Source organism: Vicia villosa, linkage group LG5, assembly GCF_029867415.1.
Source record: "Vicia villosa cultivar HV-30 ecotype Madison, WI linkage group LG5, Vvil1.0, whole genome shotgun sequence".
Taxonomy (NCBI): Eukaryota; Viridiplantae; Streptophyta; class Magnoliopsida; order Fabales; family Fabaceae; genus Vicia; species Vicia villosa.
Genome location: NC_081184.1, coordinates 101,638,923 through 101,656,111, shown reverse-complemented (window position 1 = coordinate 101,656,111; position 17,189 = coordinate 101,638,923). Strand labels below are relative to the sequence as shown.

Below are 17,189 nucleotides of genomic sequence, written 5' to 3'. Positions count from 1 at the left end.
ATTTTAATTTGTGACTTAGATCATACCAAAAAGAGTTTTTTGTTTGTTTTTGAATATTTAGAGAACGCACATCGAGGCCTACGCCACAATCGTTTCTCTAAATAACGGTTAAGAAATACATCGAGGCTTCACACCTCAATCATTTCTTCTCCGCTAAGTAAAAGAGATACAAAAAGAGTTTTTTATGAATATTTAGAGAATGCACATCGAGGCCTACGCCACGATCGTTTCTCTAAATAACGGTTAAGAAATACACCGAGGCTTCACACCTCAATCATTTCTTCTCCGTTAAGTAGGAAAGAACATACATCGAGGCCTACGCCTCAATCATTTCTTTCCTACCATGAAATAAAGCAACGGTATGATCTTCATCGATTTTTATTAAGTATTTTAAAAGTTGAAAAGAAAAAGAGAATGAGAAGGGAACTAACCTAGTCTCTAATCTAATGTTATACACTAAATCCTATTTGAGATCTAAACTAATATCTAAAGGGAATATATAAAAAACAAAATACAAACACCATCAATTAAAAGGAGTTAAAGTCTAATTAAAAGTCAATTAGCAATTTATTTACAAAGGGGTTATACTAAAAAATCACATAAAAAACTAAATGATTTGTTGAAGCTATTAAAGATACTCACAAAATGTTCACGAAAATATTCACAAAAATATTCACAAAATACTCACAACATATTCACAAAAATATTCACAAAATACTCACAACATATTCACAAAAATATTCACAAAATACTCACAACATATTCACAAAAATATTCACAAAATATTGAGGAAAAAAGAATTAAATGTGAAAAGAAACCAAAATTTAACCAAAACCATTCACAACAGGCGGGGGGTGCAAGAGTACTTTCAATATGAACTAAAATGTGTTATGGCAGAAACTGGGCCTGAACAAGGGGTGGTAAAAGCTAGGGCGCTAAGGCCCAGTATATATGATGCGCATGCATTAGTATCTGGGAGGTGCGATACTGAAAAGAGCAGGGCCCAACACGCCAAGGCCCAGTCACTACCACAAATGGTTCACTCTCATTATTTCATTTTTTTATTTCCAAATTATTGCTTCAGTAAGTATTCACCATTTTTCTCATATGGCCTCTTTGTTAACGTGACATAGAAAAGTAAAACACACTAGCATCAATTGGTCACATGAGTTTTAAGTCACAAGATGACAAGAACGAGCCTCAGCCAATCAGAGCATAACACGCAGTATTGCAGTCATTTAATAATAAACAAAAATGGCCATAAGTTGGGAGTGAGGACCAATAGCACTATGCCACGTAATAAGGACAAAACCCAACCCCTCATGGGCATCACCGGAGCCGGAGATGCTCCGGTCATCTTCCTCACCCAGCTCCGCCGTGGCTCCACCACCAAAACGCCCGAAAAATCAAAAATCCGCCACTGTCTTACTCGGATTTTCACGTAGAACACGAATCCGACATTAGTTTTTTACCAATCCTACCTCTAACATCATAACCGACGATGAACATGAAACCGTCACTAACATCCACCTTTTCTAAAATCAAATCTAAGTATATCAGCGCGTTCATCTTCATTCATAAACCTCAAATATACGTGCTAAACGTTCAAACGGCAATTGTTTAGAGCAAACCGCATCCAATCATCAAGAATCAGAAAAATGCACAAGAATGAACACTGCATGATTTATTACATGCAGCTAGCGTGCAAAGGAGTTCGTAGAGCTCACCTGAACGAATTCTTGTGTCGAAGATTGAGAAAGCTCCTGTACCTCGAGAGGTTGACGATGATAGTGCTGAAGTAGCTCCAAATCTCTCAAAGATGACGCGTATTGAGAAAAGCAGAGAATCTTTCTTGTAGTCACACGAGTGAGAACGAATATGGAGCTCGGATCGGAGAAGGTGATGAAGATACTTTGATCGGAGTAGGTTGCGGTTCGTTTATGGTGGATGAAGATGGTGGTTTATGGTGGTGATGTTCAAGGTGAGTGGAGGGAGGAGGTTGTTATGGCAGTTAGGAAACGGTTAGGGTGGTTGCAGCGGTGAGAGAGAGTGATGAGAGGAGAGTTTGTTATGGAAGTGAGAGGAAGTGAGGATGAGAGAAGGTGGAGTAGAGAGGAAGGAGAGTGAGGAGAGAGGGCTTTGAGAGAAATGAAAGAAAAATGAGAGTCTCTCCCGAGAAGAGAAAGTGAATCTGGTATTTATAAGGGAGTGAGTGTGTAGGAGCCTATGGTGTGGCTCGTGTAGAGGAATATTTCTCATGCTTAGTGAAGAAGTTTGGACACTTGTGGTGATGCTTTTCTTTGCTTTCACGTACAGACTTATGCATGGCGAGATATGGAAATGGTTGTGTTGCAAGAAGTTGTGTGTTGCTTGGTGCTAAGAATGTCCATGCAATACACTTTAGGGCATTATATTTTGCTAACCAAGCGACTAAAACACTTGATCTTTTGATCAATGTGGAGGGGGCATGGAGTAGATCAATTTTGGTGTGGAAAGTGCTGAGAGATGAGGCTTGTAGCTCACACAAAATGATTTGGAACTTGGAAGGAACTCACTTCATGATGTTGCACACGTGACATGGTTTCTGGCTTGTATCCTTGGCAAAGATGCAATTTGATCAGGGCCTGACTTTGGACATCTCTATCCTGGCCCACACATGTCCAAAATCAATGAACTTGGTCTCAATATGTAGAGGGCATGGTAAGGAATCCCTTAGAACCATGTTTGGTCAATATGGGAACTCATGGAATCCACAAGTCAAATTCAAACTCTGCCCACCACGTGTTTGTGGTAATGCCGCGCGTGACCTCACAGCTTGGCTTGGCCGGATACGCGTCCTGCGCTTTGCGAGGGAGTGCCTTTGGAGTCTTGTATCTTGTTCAATATTTATTCAATTGTCCCAATTCTTGTTTCAATGGATATAGGGGATGGCAAAGAAGAGAATGATACCAAGTTTGCATTCATGGCACTTCTGTAGAGCTCTAAAAATGGCTGGAGATTTGGCGTGCCATGTGTTTGACAAAATGCCAGGTCATGACCTGACTTGTGACCTGGATTGTGACTTGGTTTAAATGAATTTTCAGAAAGATCAGACCTCAATATCTTTTGACCCAAGCTCCAAATGAAAAAATGTCCAACTACAAAATTGTTCACCTCCATGAGAGGAACAACTTTGATGTTGGAAATTTTCCCAAAAAATGCCACTTGACATGTGTAAATCAGTGCTGAAGTGGACTGCTCATCATGATTCAAAGCTTCAAAAAATTTTCTAAGTGTTGGAAAGCTTCGATTTTTGGAAACCTTTTGTCAAACTCCCGATTTTATCCATTCTCGGACTTTTCTTGATTAATTTTCCACCAAAAGTCAATATTTGAACAATTCTTCTGATTTTGACCCAAAAAGTCAACTGTTCTGATGTTCCCGATTATTGGTGAAATTCCCGATTAAATCTCTTCCAGTCAAATCCAGTCAAACAAGCACATCCACATAGTCAGTATGAGAAGCTTTCCATACAAAGAAACCATTCCTGATTAACTGTTGACCAGAAAGTCAACTGGTTGACTTTGGTCAAAGAAACCCTGTTTTAAGGAACCAGATAATTTGCAAGCTTACGCTCTTCAATCAATGCCCTGGTTTGAAGCAGAGAGACACCCCAATCCAGGAGGACTTCAATGAACATAGAGCCACATGATTATCTTAGTTTCCTTATTCTCTTGATCAAACTTCTTTGCACTAGAGCTTTTTCTTGCTAGCCTTTGAATAGTACTCATGGTATGGATGCATGCATGTGGATTATGACCTAGGTGATGTATGTTCATGAATGCAAAACCTAAGCCAGTTAGAAGTAAAGGGTAGGACAAATTTGGGGTATGACAGCTGCCCCTATTTAATCGTCTTACACTTGAAGGCGAGGTTGGCGTTAGCCTTTCGAACATTCAAGGTGAAAGAAGATTAAATACCAAGACCAGAAATTTGTCCTGAAGAGAAGATGGTGTAAGTGTTATCCTTATTTTTGTTTTGATATCTGCTGGGGAAAGAGAAATTTATTGTTTTTCTGGTGGAAATTTATGGTGAGTAATTGGAAGAAGGGTGATAGCTTGTAACGTAGCCTGAGGTGCCAATACAAGGTTCTCAATGGAAATGATTGTTGTATGAAACTGTGATTCGAAAATACGGGTTCGATGGGATGATAGGATCTACGATCCACAAGAATGAAAAGATGAGGATAAGGTCAACGGACCTACGATCCACAAGAATGCAAAGGATGAGGATAAGGTCAACGGACCTACGATCCACAAGAATGAAAAGATGAGGATAAGGTCAACGGACCTACGATCCACGAGAATGCAAAGGATGAGGATAAGGTCAACGGACCTACGATCCACAAAAATGAAAAGATGAGGATAAGGTCAACGGACCTACGATCCACAAGAATGCAAAGGATGAGGATAAGGTCAACCGACCTACGATCCACAAGAATGAAAAGATGAGGATAAGGTCAACGGACCTACGATCCACAAGAATGCAAAGGATGAGGATAAGGTCAACGGACCTACGATCCACAAGAATGAAAAGATGAGGATAAGGTCAACGGACCTACGATCCGCAAGAATGAAAAGATGAGGATAAGGTCAACGGACCTACGATCCACAAGAATGAAAAGATGAGGATAAGGTCAACGGACCTACGATCCACAAGAAAATTATTGAAGCACTTAGACTGGAGATTGGGGATTGGTAAAACCAAGTATCGGCACCGTGGATGGAGGAGATTTGTAATGGAGTAGCAGATATCAATGGGAGTTTGTAAGGACATTTTATGTGGGGGTGTATCATTGTCTTGATTGAGGGATGATTTGCATTATCTGGCTTATTCTTTGTATGCATGTTTGACTTTTCTGTGGCGTAATGTTCCGCTTTTGACGGATATGCTACGCTTTTGAGGATGCAAATGCTATATGCAATGGATTCTATATGCAAAGAGTGCCAAATAAAGGCCCTTGGGGGAACAGAAGAAGGATCATTGGGGTCCGTTGTCTTGTGATCTTGAACCATCATTGTGAATTGATACTGGAAACCCTACAGTACCAAAGATTATTGGTAACTGCGTTGAGGGTTGGAGCATAGCCCTGCTGGGGATGAAATGATTTTGCTCGACTTTCCTTACATCCTATGCTGCTTGGGGAATCATGGATTCTGAGAGACCATTCTTCGTCTGCCCTATGGACGGAGGATATGGACCTTTTCATGTGCTCCATGCTTACCAGTGCTGATGAATTATACCCTGGAACTTTTATGCGGGATGATGATGACCTTTGTGACATACCATGAGCCAAGATGACGCATAGAACCTGCAACCTGCACAGAGAACAACGTTCGGACGCAAACGGTGCCCCTTAGAGCACTTTTATGTTTATGTAACATCATGTTTCGTTTGATTTTGTGATTATTATTCCCCATGCTTTCAATGCAACGTTTAATAACGAATTAAATCACATCTCGCATGCGAAAAAAGAAAAGTAACAAGGAAAGCTTTTTATCAAAAGATCATTTTATTGATGGAATGCCTATGAATAGGCTTCTGTACAAGGAAGCAACTCCTAAATGAGGTAGTTGCGAAAAAGAAAATAGAATGCAAAGAGCAAAATGGCAAAGAGAAATGCTCGGGTTTCCATTAAAACCGATATTGCTACAGTTCCCATATCCTCGATCCTCTCAATGCTTTGCTTCAGAGGGGAAATGGTTGGATTGATCTGTCCGTTCTGCCAAGGGCGTATAGCGGTCTTTGTGAAGGATATTCAGATTGCAGCCTCTCGCTTCTGATCCCTAACTTTTGCCTGGATCGCCCTTTCGGGTTTTCAATCCAGCGGGATGCCCCTTTTTGCCTAAGTCGCCCTTTCGGGTTTTCAACTTAGCGGGTTATTCTTTTTTTTGTTCTATCCCTAATTTTTGCCCAAACCCTTTCGGTTTGCCGGGATGCCCTTATTTTTGCCTAGGTACGTCGACCTAGCGGGTCTTTTATGCGTAGTATTTTTTGACTGAGTCTGAATTGACTGGAAGCGGAACGTCTTCCCCATCCATCTTTGTCAGGATTAAAGCACCACCTGAAAATGCTTTCTTCACAATGTATGGTCCCTCATAGTTGGGAGTCCATTTGCCCCTTGGATCAGTGTGAATTGGCAAGATCTTCCTTACGACTAGGTCACCTGTGTGGAATTCTCGAGGCCGAATCTTCTTGTCATACGCTTTCTTGATCCTCTTTTGGTACAACTGGCCATGGCAGATAGCAGATAAGCGTTTCTCCTCAATTAGATTGAGATGATCAAGCCTCGTTTGAACCCATTCTGTTTCATCGAGTTTGGCATCCATCAAGACTCTCAATGAAGGAATTTCCACTTCGACAGGTAGTACGGCCTCCATGCCGTAGACAAGAGAGAAGGGAGTTGCCCCAGTTGAAGTACGAACCGAAGTTCTATAGCCATGCAAAGCAAATGGCAACATCTCATGCCAATCTTTATACGTTCTAACCATCTTCTGGACAATCTTCTTTATATTCTTGTTAGCAGCTTCGACTGCGCCGTTCATCTTTGGCCGATAGGGTGATGAATTGTGATGTTCAATCTTGAACTCTTCACACAACTCTGCCATCATCTTGTTATTAAGATTGGACCCGTTATCGGTGATGATCTTGTTTGGAACCCCATATCGGCATATGATCTCCTTCTTGATGAAGCGAGTAACGACTTGCTTGGTTACGTTCTTGTAAGAAGCAGCTTCAACCCATTTGGTGAAGTAGTCGATAGCAACAAGAATAAATCTGTGTCCATTTGAAGCTTGTGGCTCTATCCGTCCGATCATGTCTATGCCCCACATAGCAAAGGGCCAAGGCGATGTCAGGACATTCAGAGGAGTCGGAGGAACATGAATTCTGTCAGCATACACTTGACATTTGTGACATTTCTTCACGTACACATAACAATCACTTTCAATTGTCATCCAGTAATATCCCGCTCGCAAGATCTTTTTGGCCATAGAATGCCCACTGGAATGAGTTCCAAAAGATCCTTCATGAATTTCCCGCATGATCAATTCTGCTTCGTGTCTATCCACGCATCTGAGCAAAACTGAATCATAGTTTCTTTTGTACAGGACGTCTCCTGACAAGAAGAATTTGGATGCTAACCTTCGAAGCGTTCGCTTATCACCAATCGTAGCATCTTCGGGATACTCTTGCTTCTCAACATACCTCTTGATGTCGTAATACCATGGCTTTTCATCATACACATCTTCAGTAGTGAGACAATGAGCAGGGAATGCATGGGCAGGCTCTTTGTAACGGAGGATCGTTATGTCTGGCACTTCCTTAGGGGAGCTAACTCTGAACATAGCCGCCAAAGTAGCCAAAGCATCTGCCAATTGATTTTCCTCTCGGGGGATGTGATTGAAAGTGATTTCCTCGAAAGCGGGCAACAACTCCAAGATATAGTCCCTATAAGGAACTAAATTGGGGTGTCGTGTTTCCCAATCACCTCTTACTTGATGTATAACTAGGGCAGAATCCCCATAAACCTCAAGGATCTTGATTCTCATATCAATGGCTGCTTCGAGGCCCATTATGCAAGCTTCGTACTCTGCGACATTGTTTGTGCAATCAAAGCATATTCTAGCTGTGAAAGGGATGTGAGTTTGACGAGGAGAAGTCAAAACTGCCCCAATACCATGGCCCATAGCGTTTGATGCACCGTCGAACGTGAGAGTCCATCGCTCTCCTGGTTCGGGTCCTTCATTATCATCCAGTTTCATGATGTCTTCATCAGGAAAGTCAAACTTCATTGACTGATACTCTTCTAATGGCTGATGAGCAAGATGATCTGCAAGGACACTTCCCTTGATGGCCTTCTGTGTGACATACTGGATATCATATTCTGATAAAAGCATTTGCCACCGGGCTAGTCTTCCTGTAAGGGCCGGTTTTTCAAAGATGTACTTTATCGGGTCCATTTTGGAGATCAATAGAGTGGTGTGAGTAAACATATACTGCCTCAGTCGGCGAGCAGCCCATACCAAAGCACAGCAAGTTTTCTCGAGTAGTGAGTAGCGGGATTCACAATCGGTAAACTTTTTGCTCAGGTAATAAATGGCGCACTCTTTTCGACCAGACTCGTCATGTTGGCCCAGCACACACCCCATAGATCCTTCAAGCACAGTTAAGTACATAAGAAGCGGCCTCCCAGGAACCGGAGGCATGAGAATTGGTGGCTCTTGGAGATACTGCTTGATCCTTTCGAAGGCTTCCTGACAATGATCATCCCAACGGATATCTTGATTTTTACGCAGCAGTTTGAAGATGGGTTCACAGGTGTCAGTGAGATGAGAAATGAACCTGGCTATGTAATTCAATCTCCCAAGGAACCCTCGGACCTCTTTTTCATTCTTTGGTGCTGGCATATTCTGTATTGCTCTTACTTTGTCAGGGTCGACCTCAATCCCTCGTTGACTCACAATGAATCCAAGTAACTTTCCAGATCGCACTCCAAAAGTGCACTTATTTGGATTAAGCCTCAACTTGAATTTTCGCAAACGAGCAAACAATTTCTCCAGGTATACCAAATGTTCCTCCTCAGTTTGGGATTTTGCAATCATATCATCGACGTACACCTCAATCTCCTTATGGATCATATCATGGAAAAGGGTCACCATAGCTCGTTGATATGTTGCACCAGCATTCTTAAGACCAAAAGGCATCACCTTATAACAATACGTACCCCACGGAGTGGTAAAAGTAGTCTTGGTCATATCTTCAGGAGCCATTTTTATTTGATTATAGCCAGAAAAACCATCCATGAAGGAGAACACCGAATACTGAGCAGTGTTGTCGACTAGCACATCAATATGAGGCAGAGGGAAATCATCCTTCGGACTTGCCCTATTCAAATCTCGGTAGTCAACACACATGCGTACCTTTCCGTCCTTCTTAGGAACGGGTACTATGTTTGCAATCCAAGGAGGATACTCACACACAGATAAGAAACCAGCCTTCAACTGTTTTTCAACTTCTTCCTTGATTTTCAAAGCCATATCAGGTCGAGTTCTTCGTGGTTTTTGCTTTACAGGCGGACATTCTGGTTTGAGAGGTAGCCTGTGCATAACTATATCCGTGTCTAAACCGGGCATGTCTTCATATGACCAGGCGAAGATATCAACATACTCTCGAAGCAACTCAATCAACCTTCTCTTTACATCACTTTCCAAAGCGGCACCTATCTTGACTTCTCTCTTTATTTCTTCTGAACCGAGGTTGATGATTTCTATGGCTTCCTGATGTGGCTGAATAGATTTCTCCTCTTGTCTCAAAAGTCTTGCCAATTCCTCGGGGACTTCACAATCTTCCCCACTATCCTCATCAGCTTGGTCAATTGGATTCTCAAGGATATTAAGACGTGGAACTGTAACATTATCATTTTTGATGGAATTCGAGCCGGATCTGCACGATGGATGATTTATGCCTTAGAATGCAACACATAAAGAAGAAAAAGGGAAAAACTTTGCCATTTTTGGAAAAAAGTTTTTTTTTTTAAAAGTAAAAACAAAAATGAAAGGAATGGAACAGTAATTGCATGCGAAGATATGATTTTCATTCAATATTAAACAAATTGAAACAACATGGGGGCCCTTCTTTGTACAAATGGTCAGAATGCTTAGGGCGAAGCATATGACTTATTGAAACAAGAAAATTACATCTCCATAAAAGTGACTCTGGGGATGTCCAAGATAGTCCAATTGTTGAGCTCTTGTCCACGCGCAGCATGGCAAATGAATCTGGAGAGATCTTCTTCATCATCACCATCATCCACAGCGAGGACCTGACTTCCAGAACTGGTGCTTGCACTGACGAACACTTGAGAAATGGGGGGAATCACTTTCTTTCCAGGAATTATGCTGAGCTGAGTAGAAGAAGATGGTTGGTACCCAAGGCCATACTTGTCTCGCTTCTCATGAACATCAATCAGCTTGCCCCAGGCACTATGGGGAGTACCAGCTTCTAAGAAGGCCTTAGCATCATTTAAAGACGAGAGTGGTGCTCCGAGTTCCCTCTTATTCTCAACCACGGGGAGTTTATCAACCGACACAATCTCTAAGGCCTGAAAAGGTGTCTCTTGTATCTCCCCTTCCACTTCAACATAACGGTATGATGCCAGATTATTGACTATCAAATCCTCTTCACCAGTGATCACAACAATCTTGTCGTTCACAAAAAATTTCAAGCACTGATGGAGAGTAGATGTCACAGCTCCAGCAGCATGAATCCAAGGACGACCCAAGAGGCAAGTGTACGAAGGGTTTATATCCATAACGTAGAAGGCAATGTAGAACATGTGAGGACCAATCAAGACAGGCAGATCAATTTCTCCTTCTACGGACCTTCTAGAACCATCAAATGCTCTAACACTCATAGTGCATGGTCTCATCATAATCCCATCCATACTCAGCTTAAACAAAGTGGCCTTGGGCATCACATTAAGAGAAGAACCTGTATCAATCAGAACTCGAGACAACACAGCATCAAGACACTTGACGGAGATATGCAATGCTTTGTTATGTGCCCTACCCTCAGGTGGAAGTTCATCATCAGAAAAACCCAAACAATTACCAGCAGCAATGTTGGTCACAACCCCTTCGAACTGAGGTACAGTAATATCTTGAGTTACGTGAGCGGAAGCCAGAACTTTCATCAGAGCATCACGATGAGCTTCAGAGTGTACCAAGAGAGACAAGATGGAGATCTTGGCTTGGGTCTGATCAAGTTGGTCAATCACTTTGTAATCACTTTTCTTAATGATCTTCAAGAGTTGCTCGGCATCTTGTGCATTACGTGTTACAGGAGGATCAACAGCAACTTGCTTTCCTTTTGCTTGCGTACTAGCTTCTTTATTGGCCTCTTTAGGAAGTGGAGGGGGGGCAGCAAAGATCCGACCACTACGGGTAATGCCACTAGTGCCAGTAATATTAGTGATGCTCGAATTACCCACTGGAGGACAATCATATTTCTTCCCTCGAATATACACGGCATTATAGCTCCAAGGGACAGCCTTAGAATCGTTCACAGGAGAAGGAACAAGAGACGAGGTTGGAGGAGTCGAAGGAGCATTTGGAACCCGAATAACCAACGGAGTCCTCGGAGCCTGAATGACCAAGGGAGTACTCGGAGCACGAATGACCAAAGGAGTACTCTGATTCTCTGACACCTCAGCAGGATAGTAAGGTATCTCTAGAGTAGCCACATCCTCGACAAGAACGACCCTTTCCACTCTAAGAACACCTTCATCCATTAGTTTCTGGATCTCTTCCCTCAACCTAGTGCATTCCTCGGGGTCAGAAGAACATTGCAAACAGTAGTCATGTAGTTCACACAAAACCTTTTGTTGCATAAGATATTCTCTGACAACTGCTAGCGGCATCCTTACCTCATTAACATCACTTACTAGGATCTGATCATCACATGACTCAATAGCATTGGTCGCACCAGCATGAGGAGGCATAGGATTATTCTGCACATTAGGACCAGTAGGAGTGAACGAGATGAGCTTGTCATCGAGAAGATCCTGGACTTTGTATTTTAATGCTTTACACTTTTCAATCGTATGGCCTGGAGCGCCTGAGTGGAATTCACAGCGAGCATTAGCATCATATCCTGGAGGAAGAGGACTAGGCGGAGGGCCCATTTCACGGAGTTGCACCAACTGACCAGCAAGTAATTGGGGAAGGAGCTGTGCATATGGCATCGGAATTGGATCTATACGCCTATCAGGGTACCTTTGCCTTTGTGAAGCTCTTTGACCTTGAGGCCTAGGATTCTGTTGACGATTCTGAGGAGCAACAACTTGTGGTTGTGGTACGAAAGGCTGTTGGGGTGCCATCTATGGTTGTGGAAATGCAGCAGCGTATGCCTGAGGGGCATACGGATTGGGAACAGTATATGGCATCGGGTAGTAAGGAGGTGGAACAGCAGAGTATACTGGAGTTCTACCTTGGTCAACTGAAGCAGTACTGGTTTCACCTTCTTTCTTCTTTACAAACCCAGAATACGGCTTCTTACCATTACCACTTGAGTTACTAGGACTAGTAACACCTTGAATGGTACCAGCTTTTACACAGTTCTCAACCCGTTCACCAATGATAACCACATCTGAGAAGGACGGAGAAGTATTACTAACCATGTGTTGAAGGTACGGCCCTTTCAGAGTACCCATAAACAGATCAATCAATTCTCGGTCAAGAAGAGGAGGTTGAACTCAAGCAGCAAGTTCACGCCACCTCTGGGCATATTCTTTGAAAGATTCTTCAGACTTTTGTGACATATTTTGCAGTTGGGCACGGCTAGGAGCCATAGCAGTATTGTAGTGGTATTGTTTCAAAAAGGCATCAACAAGTCCTCCCCAAGTACTGACATTGGCCCTCTCAAGTTTCATATACCACTCCAACGGAGCTCCTGTGAGACTGTCCTGGAAGAAATGCATAAGCAGAGGTTCGTTCTCGGCGTGAGCGGCCATCTTACGACAGTAAGAACGAATGTGAGTTTCTGGGCAAGTAACTCCCTTGTACTTATCAAAATCTGGCACCTTGAACTTCGGTGGAATAACAATTCCAGGTACCAAGCTCAGGGCAGCGGTATCGAAACTCGAAGTTTTAGCAACCTCAACGGCCTTAAGGCGTTCTTCGAGAGCTTGGTACATCTTGGCAGTCTCGGTCAACTCAGCAGTAAGATCATGTTCAAGATCAATAACCTCATGGTGGTCATCCACTACCTTTGCTATACCCTCAACAAGAATCTCCTTAGTTTTTACCCCCCCATCAGCAGAGTTAGTAGGAGTATCCTTGATCAATCCAGCAACGCTCTTTCTGAGTTCTTCTTGTCCTTGGACAACGACATGGAGAGTCTCCATAAGTTGGGTCATTCTTTCCCCCATAACATCCATATCCCTACGGAGGGCAGCTTGATTCTGTTCAAATTGTTCCATGATTCTCTCGTTGCTCCTGGTGCGGTAAGGATGTAAGAAAGTCAGCTTCGTCGTCGGAAAAGAAATCTGTGTTGTAAGGGACCCCAATTAGTGTCTTGTATAATAACCTGAAAAATGCAATGTGACAATGTGAATGTATGTGTGCATGTGTGCATATGATATGTTGTGTCATTTTCAGGGTATCCAAAGTAAGATTGATAGTCAAGAACAAATAACAACGTGACGAGAGAGATATCAAGTGAAAACGGAAAGCAATTCATTTCATTCATAATAGCCCCCTAAGGCGAGTAGGTTCAAACACAAATAACAATGTTTCAATATAAAGAGCAATAGAGACCCCATCCAACAAATCTGGTGGTGATCTACAAACAAATTCACTTATCAATTCATCTCAATGTAGAACAAAGGCCCTCCTTGTCTGAAATGGGCGTCACTCCACTTCTTTGTTTCGTCAAATAGCTTCTTAGTCGTCTCCCGATCTCTTCCTTTGACAAGGCTTTGGATCACTTCATCCTTTCGGAACAACTGCGTGTCTAGATTCTTGCAGCAATCCCTAAGTTCGTCACACCCTTTGCATTCTGGGATATAGGTCTTCTCAAGTGCATTTGCTTCACTCATCATTTGATCTCTGAGCTTGACATTCTCTTCAGCTAATCGGGCGGCTCGAAGGTGACTTCCTTTCAGTTGGGTCTCAACTGCTATTCTCTGAGTGGTCTCTTCTTCCAGTTTCTTCTTCATGGTCCTCAACTCATACTTGGTTTCTTTCTCCAGTCGGAGCTTGTGGGCTTTCAGGTCTTCTTGATACTCTCGTCTGAGCTTCTCTTTTTCTTCCTTTATAGCCTTTTCTATAACCTTTTGAGGATCTTCAGTAGGAGCGACAACAGCTTTTCCGTCCTTTTCAGTTCTAACCCTCTTCCTGGCTTGAGAAGACTCTCCTTTGAGAGTTTTAAGTTCACGGGCCAGTTCATTCTTTGTCTGTTTAAGGAAATAGCGCTTCAAATCCATATCCCTATCTTTCTCTTTCAGTCTCAAATTGGCGACGCGGACCTGGTCAAAACGTTCCCTTGATACCATAGTTTCCGATATCTTCGGAGGTTGTGCATACAAGAGAGGGACCCTCGGGAATGGTAACAGAAGTGTCTTGACTCTCTCCTTAACCCAATCGGTATAGGGCTCCATAGCAATGGCATTCTTGGCTCCCAGAGTGGATCTCTCACCTATATGAATGTTATTCCAGGCTTTCCTGATTTCCTCAAGCGCTACAGGGTCAGCTCCCTTTTCAAAGTACACGGATTGGTAAATCTCCCTATCCGAAGGCCCACTCTTCATGGTATAACCCAACTGACGAAGAGCTAGAATTGGGTTGTAGTTAATACATCCTTTTGTCCCAATGAGCGGGACGTTACCAAAGTTTCCGCACCTAATAATGACCTCAGATATGCCTGTTCGGAATTGATACCATACGATATCGTTTGCAGTAAGTCCCATGATCCTCTGAGACCATTTCTGAGTAGAGGTAACAAACGGACCACTAGCAGGCAAGTGAGATTTGAACCATTTATATAACAGCGGCAAGTAACCTCTAATAGCCCCCCTTTTACCATGCCGAGAGTGAATGGAATAATACGTGTCAGCCAATAGGGTGGGTATTGGATTCTTGTCCATAAAAAGACATATAGCAGCCAAATCAACGAACTTGTGAATGTTGGGAAACATCACAATTCCATAGATCAGAGCGGCCAAAATAGCATTGAAAGCCTCCCAAATTCCTTTGTCGGCAAATTCTTGAGCTTTTTCAACCAGGAAACTCATGTAGAAGCCATGAGTATCACCATTCTTCTTCCAGTTATCATGAACATCTCCCAAGCTCAAATAAAGAGCGTTGGCAATGTAATCCAACCTAGGTTTCTCTGGGACACAAACAAAAGGCACTCTGTGTTGAATCTTGATGTTGAGGAGGCAAGAGTACTCTTCGAGAGTGGGAGCTAGCTGATAATCTGAAAATGTGAAACAACGGATATCTGGGTCGTAGAACTGAAGAAGAGTAGATAAGGCCCATTCGTCGACACGCGAGTACAGAAGAGATAATATGTTGCCATAGTTGCCACTGAACACTGTTTCATTATGACCAGTGACCAATTCACCCAATTGTCCCAATTGAACCATACCCTCGCGATGGAAAGTATAAGTGTGTGTGCGCCTTGTAGCTCCTTGATCGACGGTCACGTTGTTATCCATTCTTGACAGAGATTGATATTTTCTGGATACCCTGAAAAATGACATGCAAATGAGAATTAACTTTTTTCTTTTCTTTCTTTTCTTTCTTTTTTTTTTCTTCTTTTTTTTTTTGAAATGTAAACATGCTATGATGAAAATGATGCAGATTGGGTCCCCACGACATAGAGGGACCAAGGCAATAATTCTGAGCAAGAAGATATCATAGGATCAAAGGTCCGGCATAGATCAGAGAACCAGAAGAACCATAATCATCAATAGAACCAAATAGTCACCCACAGAACCAAATAGTCACCAACGGTACCTGTCATGTATATCCCTCCCCGCTCACGGGTGTAGTCTAGGTCAGGGTAGGTCAAAATGGCAACCAGCGTTATCAGTCCTCCTGAGGCACCAATGTTGTTGCATCTACATGCCAACAATGATACCCCATTTGGACCTCGACTGGGCGTGGGTCTCATGATCGCACTAGACAAGACCTGACATCTCATCGGCGTCATGACTATCCACTCTATCCTAGGTATCCTATGTGTCACTCTGGCCTGGGTATTGGGCCTTTTACCTCATAAAACAACCCACCCAACCTGCAAAACAGAACAGAAGACCCCAAGGAACACAGAATATAATCCATATGCATGATGTGCAAACAGAAATAAACATGATATGCAAGCAGAAAAGTAAACATGCAAACATATATACAAGGTATAGACATAAAAACAAATAAACACCCAGTAAATAAACAAACAAACGCAGGCTAGGATCGACTCACTAAGGATGGACCAGCAACAGGTCTAGCAACATCCCCAGCAGAGTCGCCAGCTGTCGCACGCTCGCGAAAAATGAACAGAGTCGCCACCAATACATTTATCCCATAAGGGAAAGGAATATCAGAACACCTAACAAAGGGTAAGAACAAGGTCTTTCGACCAGAGAATCAAGGTACGGGAGTCGGTTACGCGAGGGGAAGGTACTAGCACCCCTCACGCCCATCGTACTCGATGGTATCCACCTATGTTTGTTTCTATCTAAAGGGTGTATATCTATGTCTATGTCTATATGCGAAATGAATGCAAAATGTAGGGAAAATAAAGAATTGTACTCGCACGGGCCCTACCCCGCTGCCTACGTATCCTTTTCAGGAATCAGAGTTACCGTAGCTCGGCTCACGATTTTCTGTTTGTTTTTGTGTTTTTTAGTTGGGCGGCGTTAACGTTCGCGCTCTTGCATAAGGGATCGCCTACGATGCTTACGAGCGGAAATAACGGTGCCCTTAGGTGCCAACCAGGCAAAAGAAAAAGAAATGATTGGTTTGTGTCTTTTAGGGTAATTCCATGATGACGAGAACCCACCACAAGGTCTCGCATCACTTCCTTACTTTGTTTTAAATCTGACCATTTATTAGGTTTTTTGAAGTGTTTTTGGTTGGTGTTTTTTACGGGGATTTTAATTTGTGACTTAGATCATACCAAAAAGAGTTTTTTGTTTGTTTTTGAATATTTAGAGAACGCACATCGAGGCCTACGCCACAATCGTTTCTCTAAATAACGGTTAAGAAATACATCGAGGCTTCACACCTCAATCATTTCTTCTCCGCTAAGTAAAAGAGATACAAAAAGAGTTTTTTATGAATATTTAGAGAATGCACATCGAGGCCTACGCCACGATCGTTTCTCTAAATAACGGTTAAGAAATACACCGAGGCTTCACACCTCAATCATTTCTTCTCCGTTAAGTAGGAAAGAACATACATCGAGGCCTACGCCTCAATCATTTCTTTCCTACCATGAAATAAATCAACGGTATGATCTTCATCGATTTTTATTAAGTATTTTAAAAGTTGAAAAGAAAAAGAGAATGAGAAGGGAACTAACCTAGTCTCTAATCTAATGTTATACACTAAATCCTATTTGAGATCTAAACTAATATCTAAAGGGAA

General features: G+C 42.5%; 1 protein-coding gene across 1 annotated transcript; it reads right to left on the bottom strand.

Annotated features, from left to right (window-relative positions):
* Nucleotides 1–13,283: 13,283 nt before the first annotated feature.
* LOC131605082 (uncharacterized) lies at nt 13,284–15,256 on the bottom strand. The gene is made up of 2 exons (XM_058877479.1): nt 13,773–15,256; nt 13,284–13,380 (listed from the first exon to the last, which is right to left on the bottom strand). Exons 1-2 carry the CDS (start codon nt 15,254–15,256, stop codon nt 13,284–13,286), a joined length of 1,581 nt encoding a protein of 526 aa, XP_058733462.1.
* Between the last annotated feature and the right edge of the window lie 1,933 nt (nt 15,257–17,189).

Excerpts from the sequence above, each read along its gene's own strand:
- LOC131605082 (XM_058877479.1), bottom strand. The coding sequence starts at position 15,256 with ATGGATAACAACGTGACCGTCGATCAAGGAGCTACAAGGCGCACACAC. Across the intron at positions 13,381-13,772 it reads CGACTGGAGAAAGAAACCAA|ATCACCACCAGATTTGTTGG; the intron begins GTATGAGTTGAG and ends ATTTGTTTGTAG.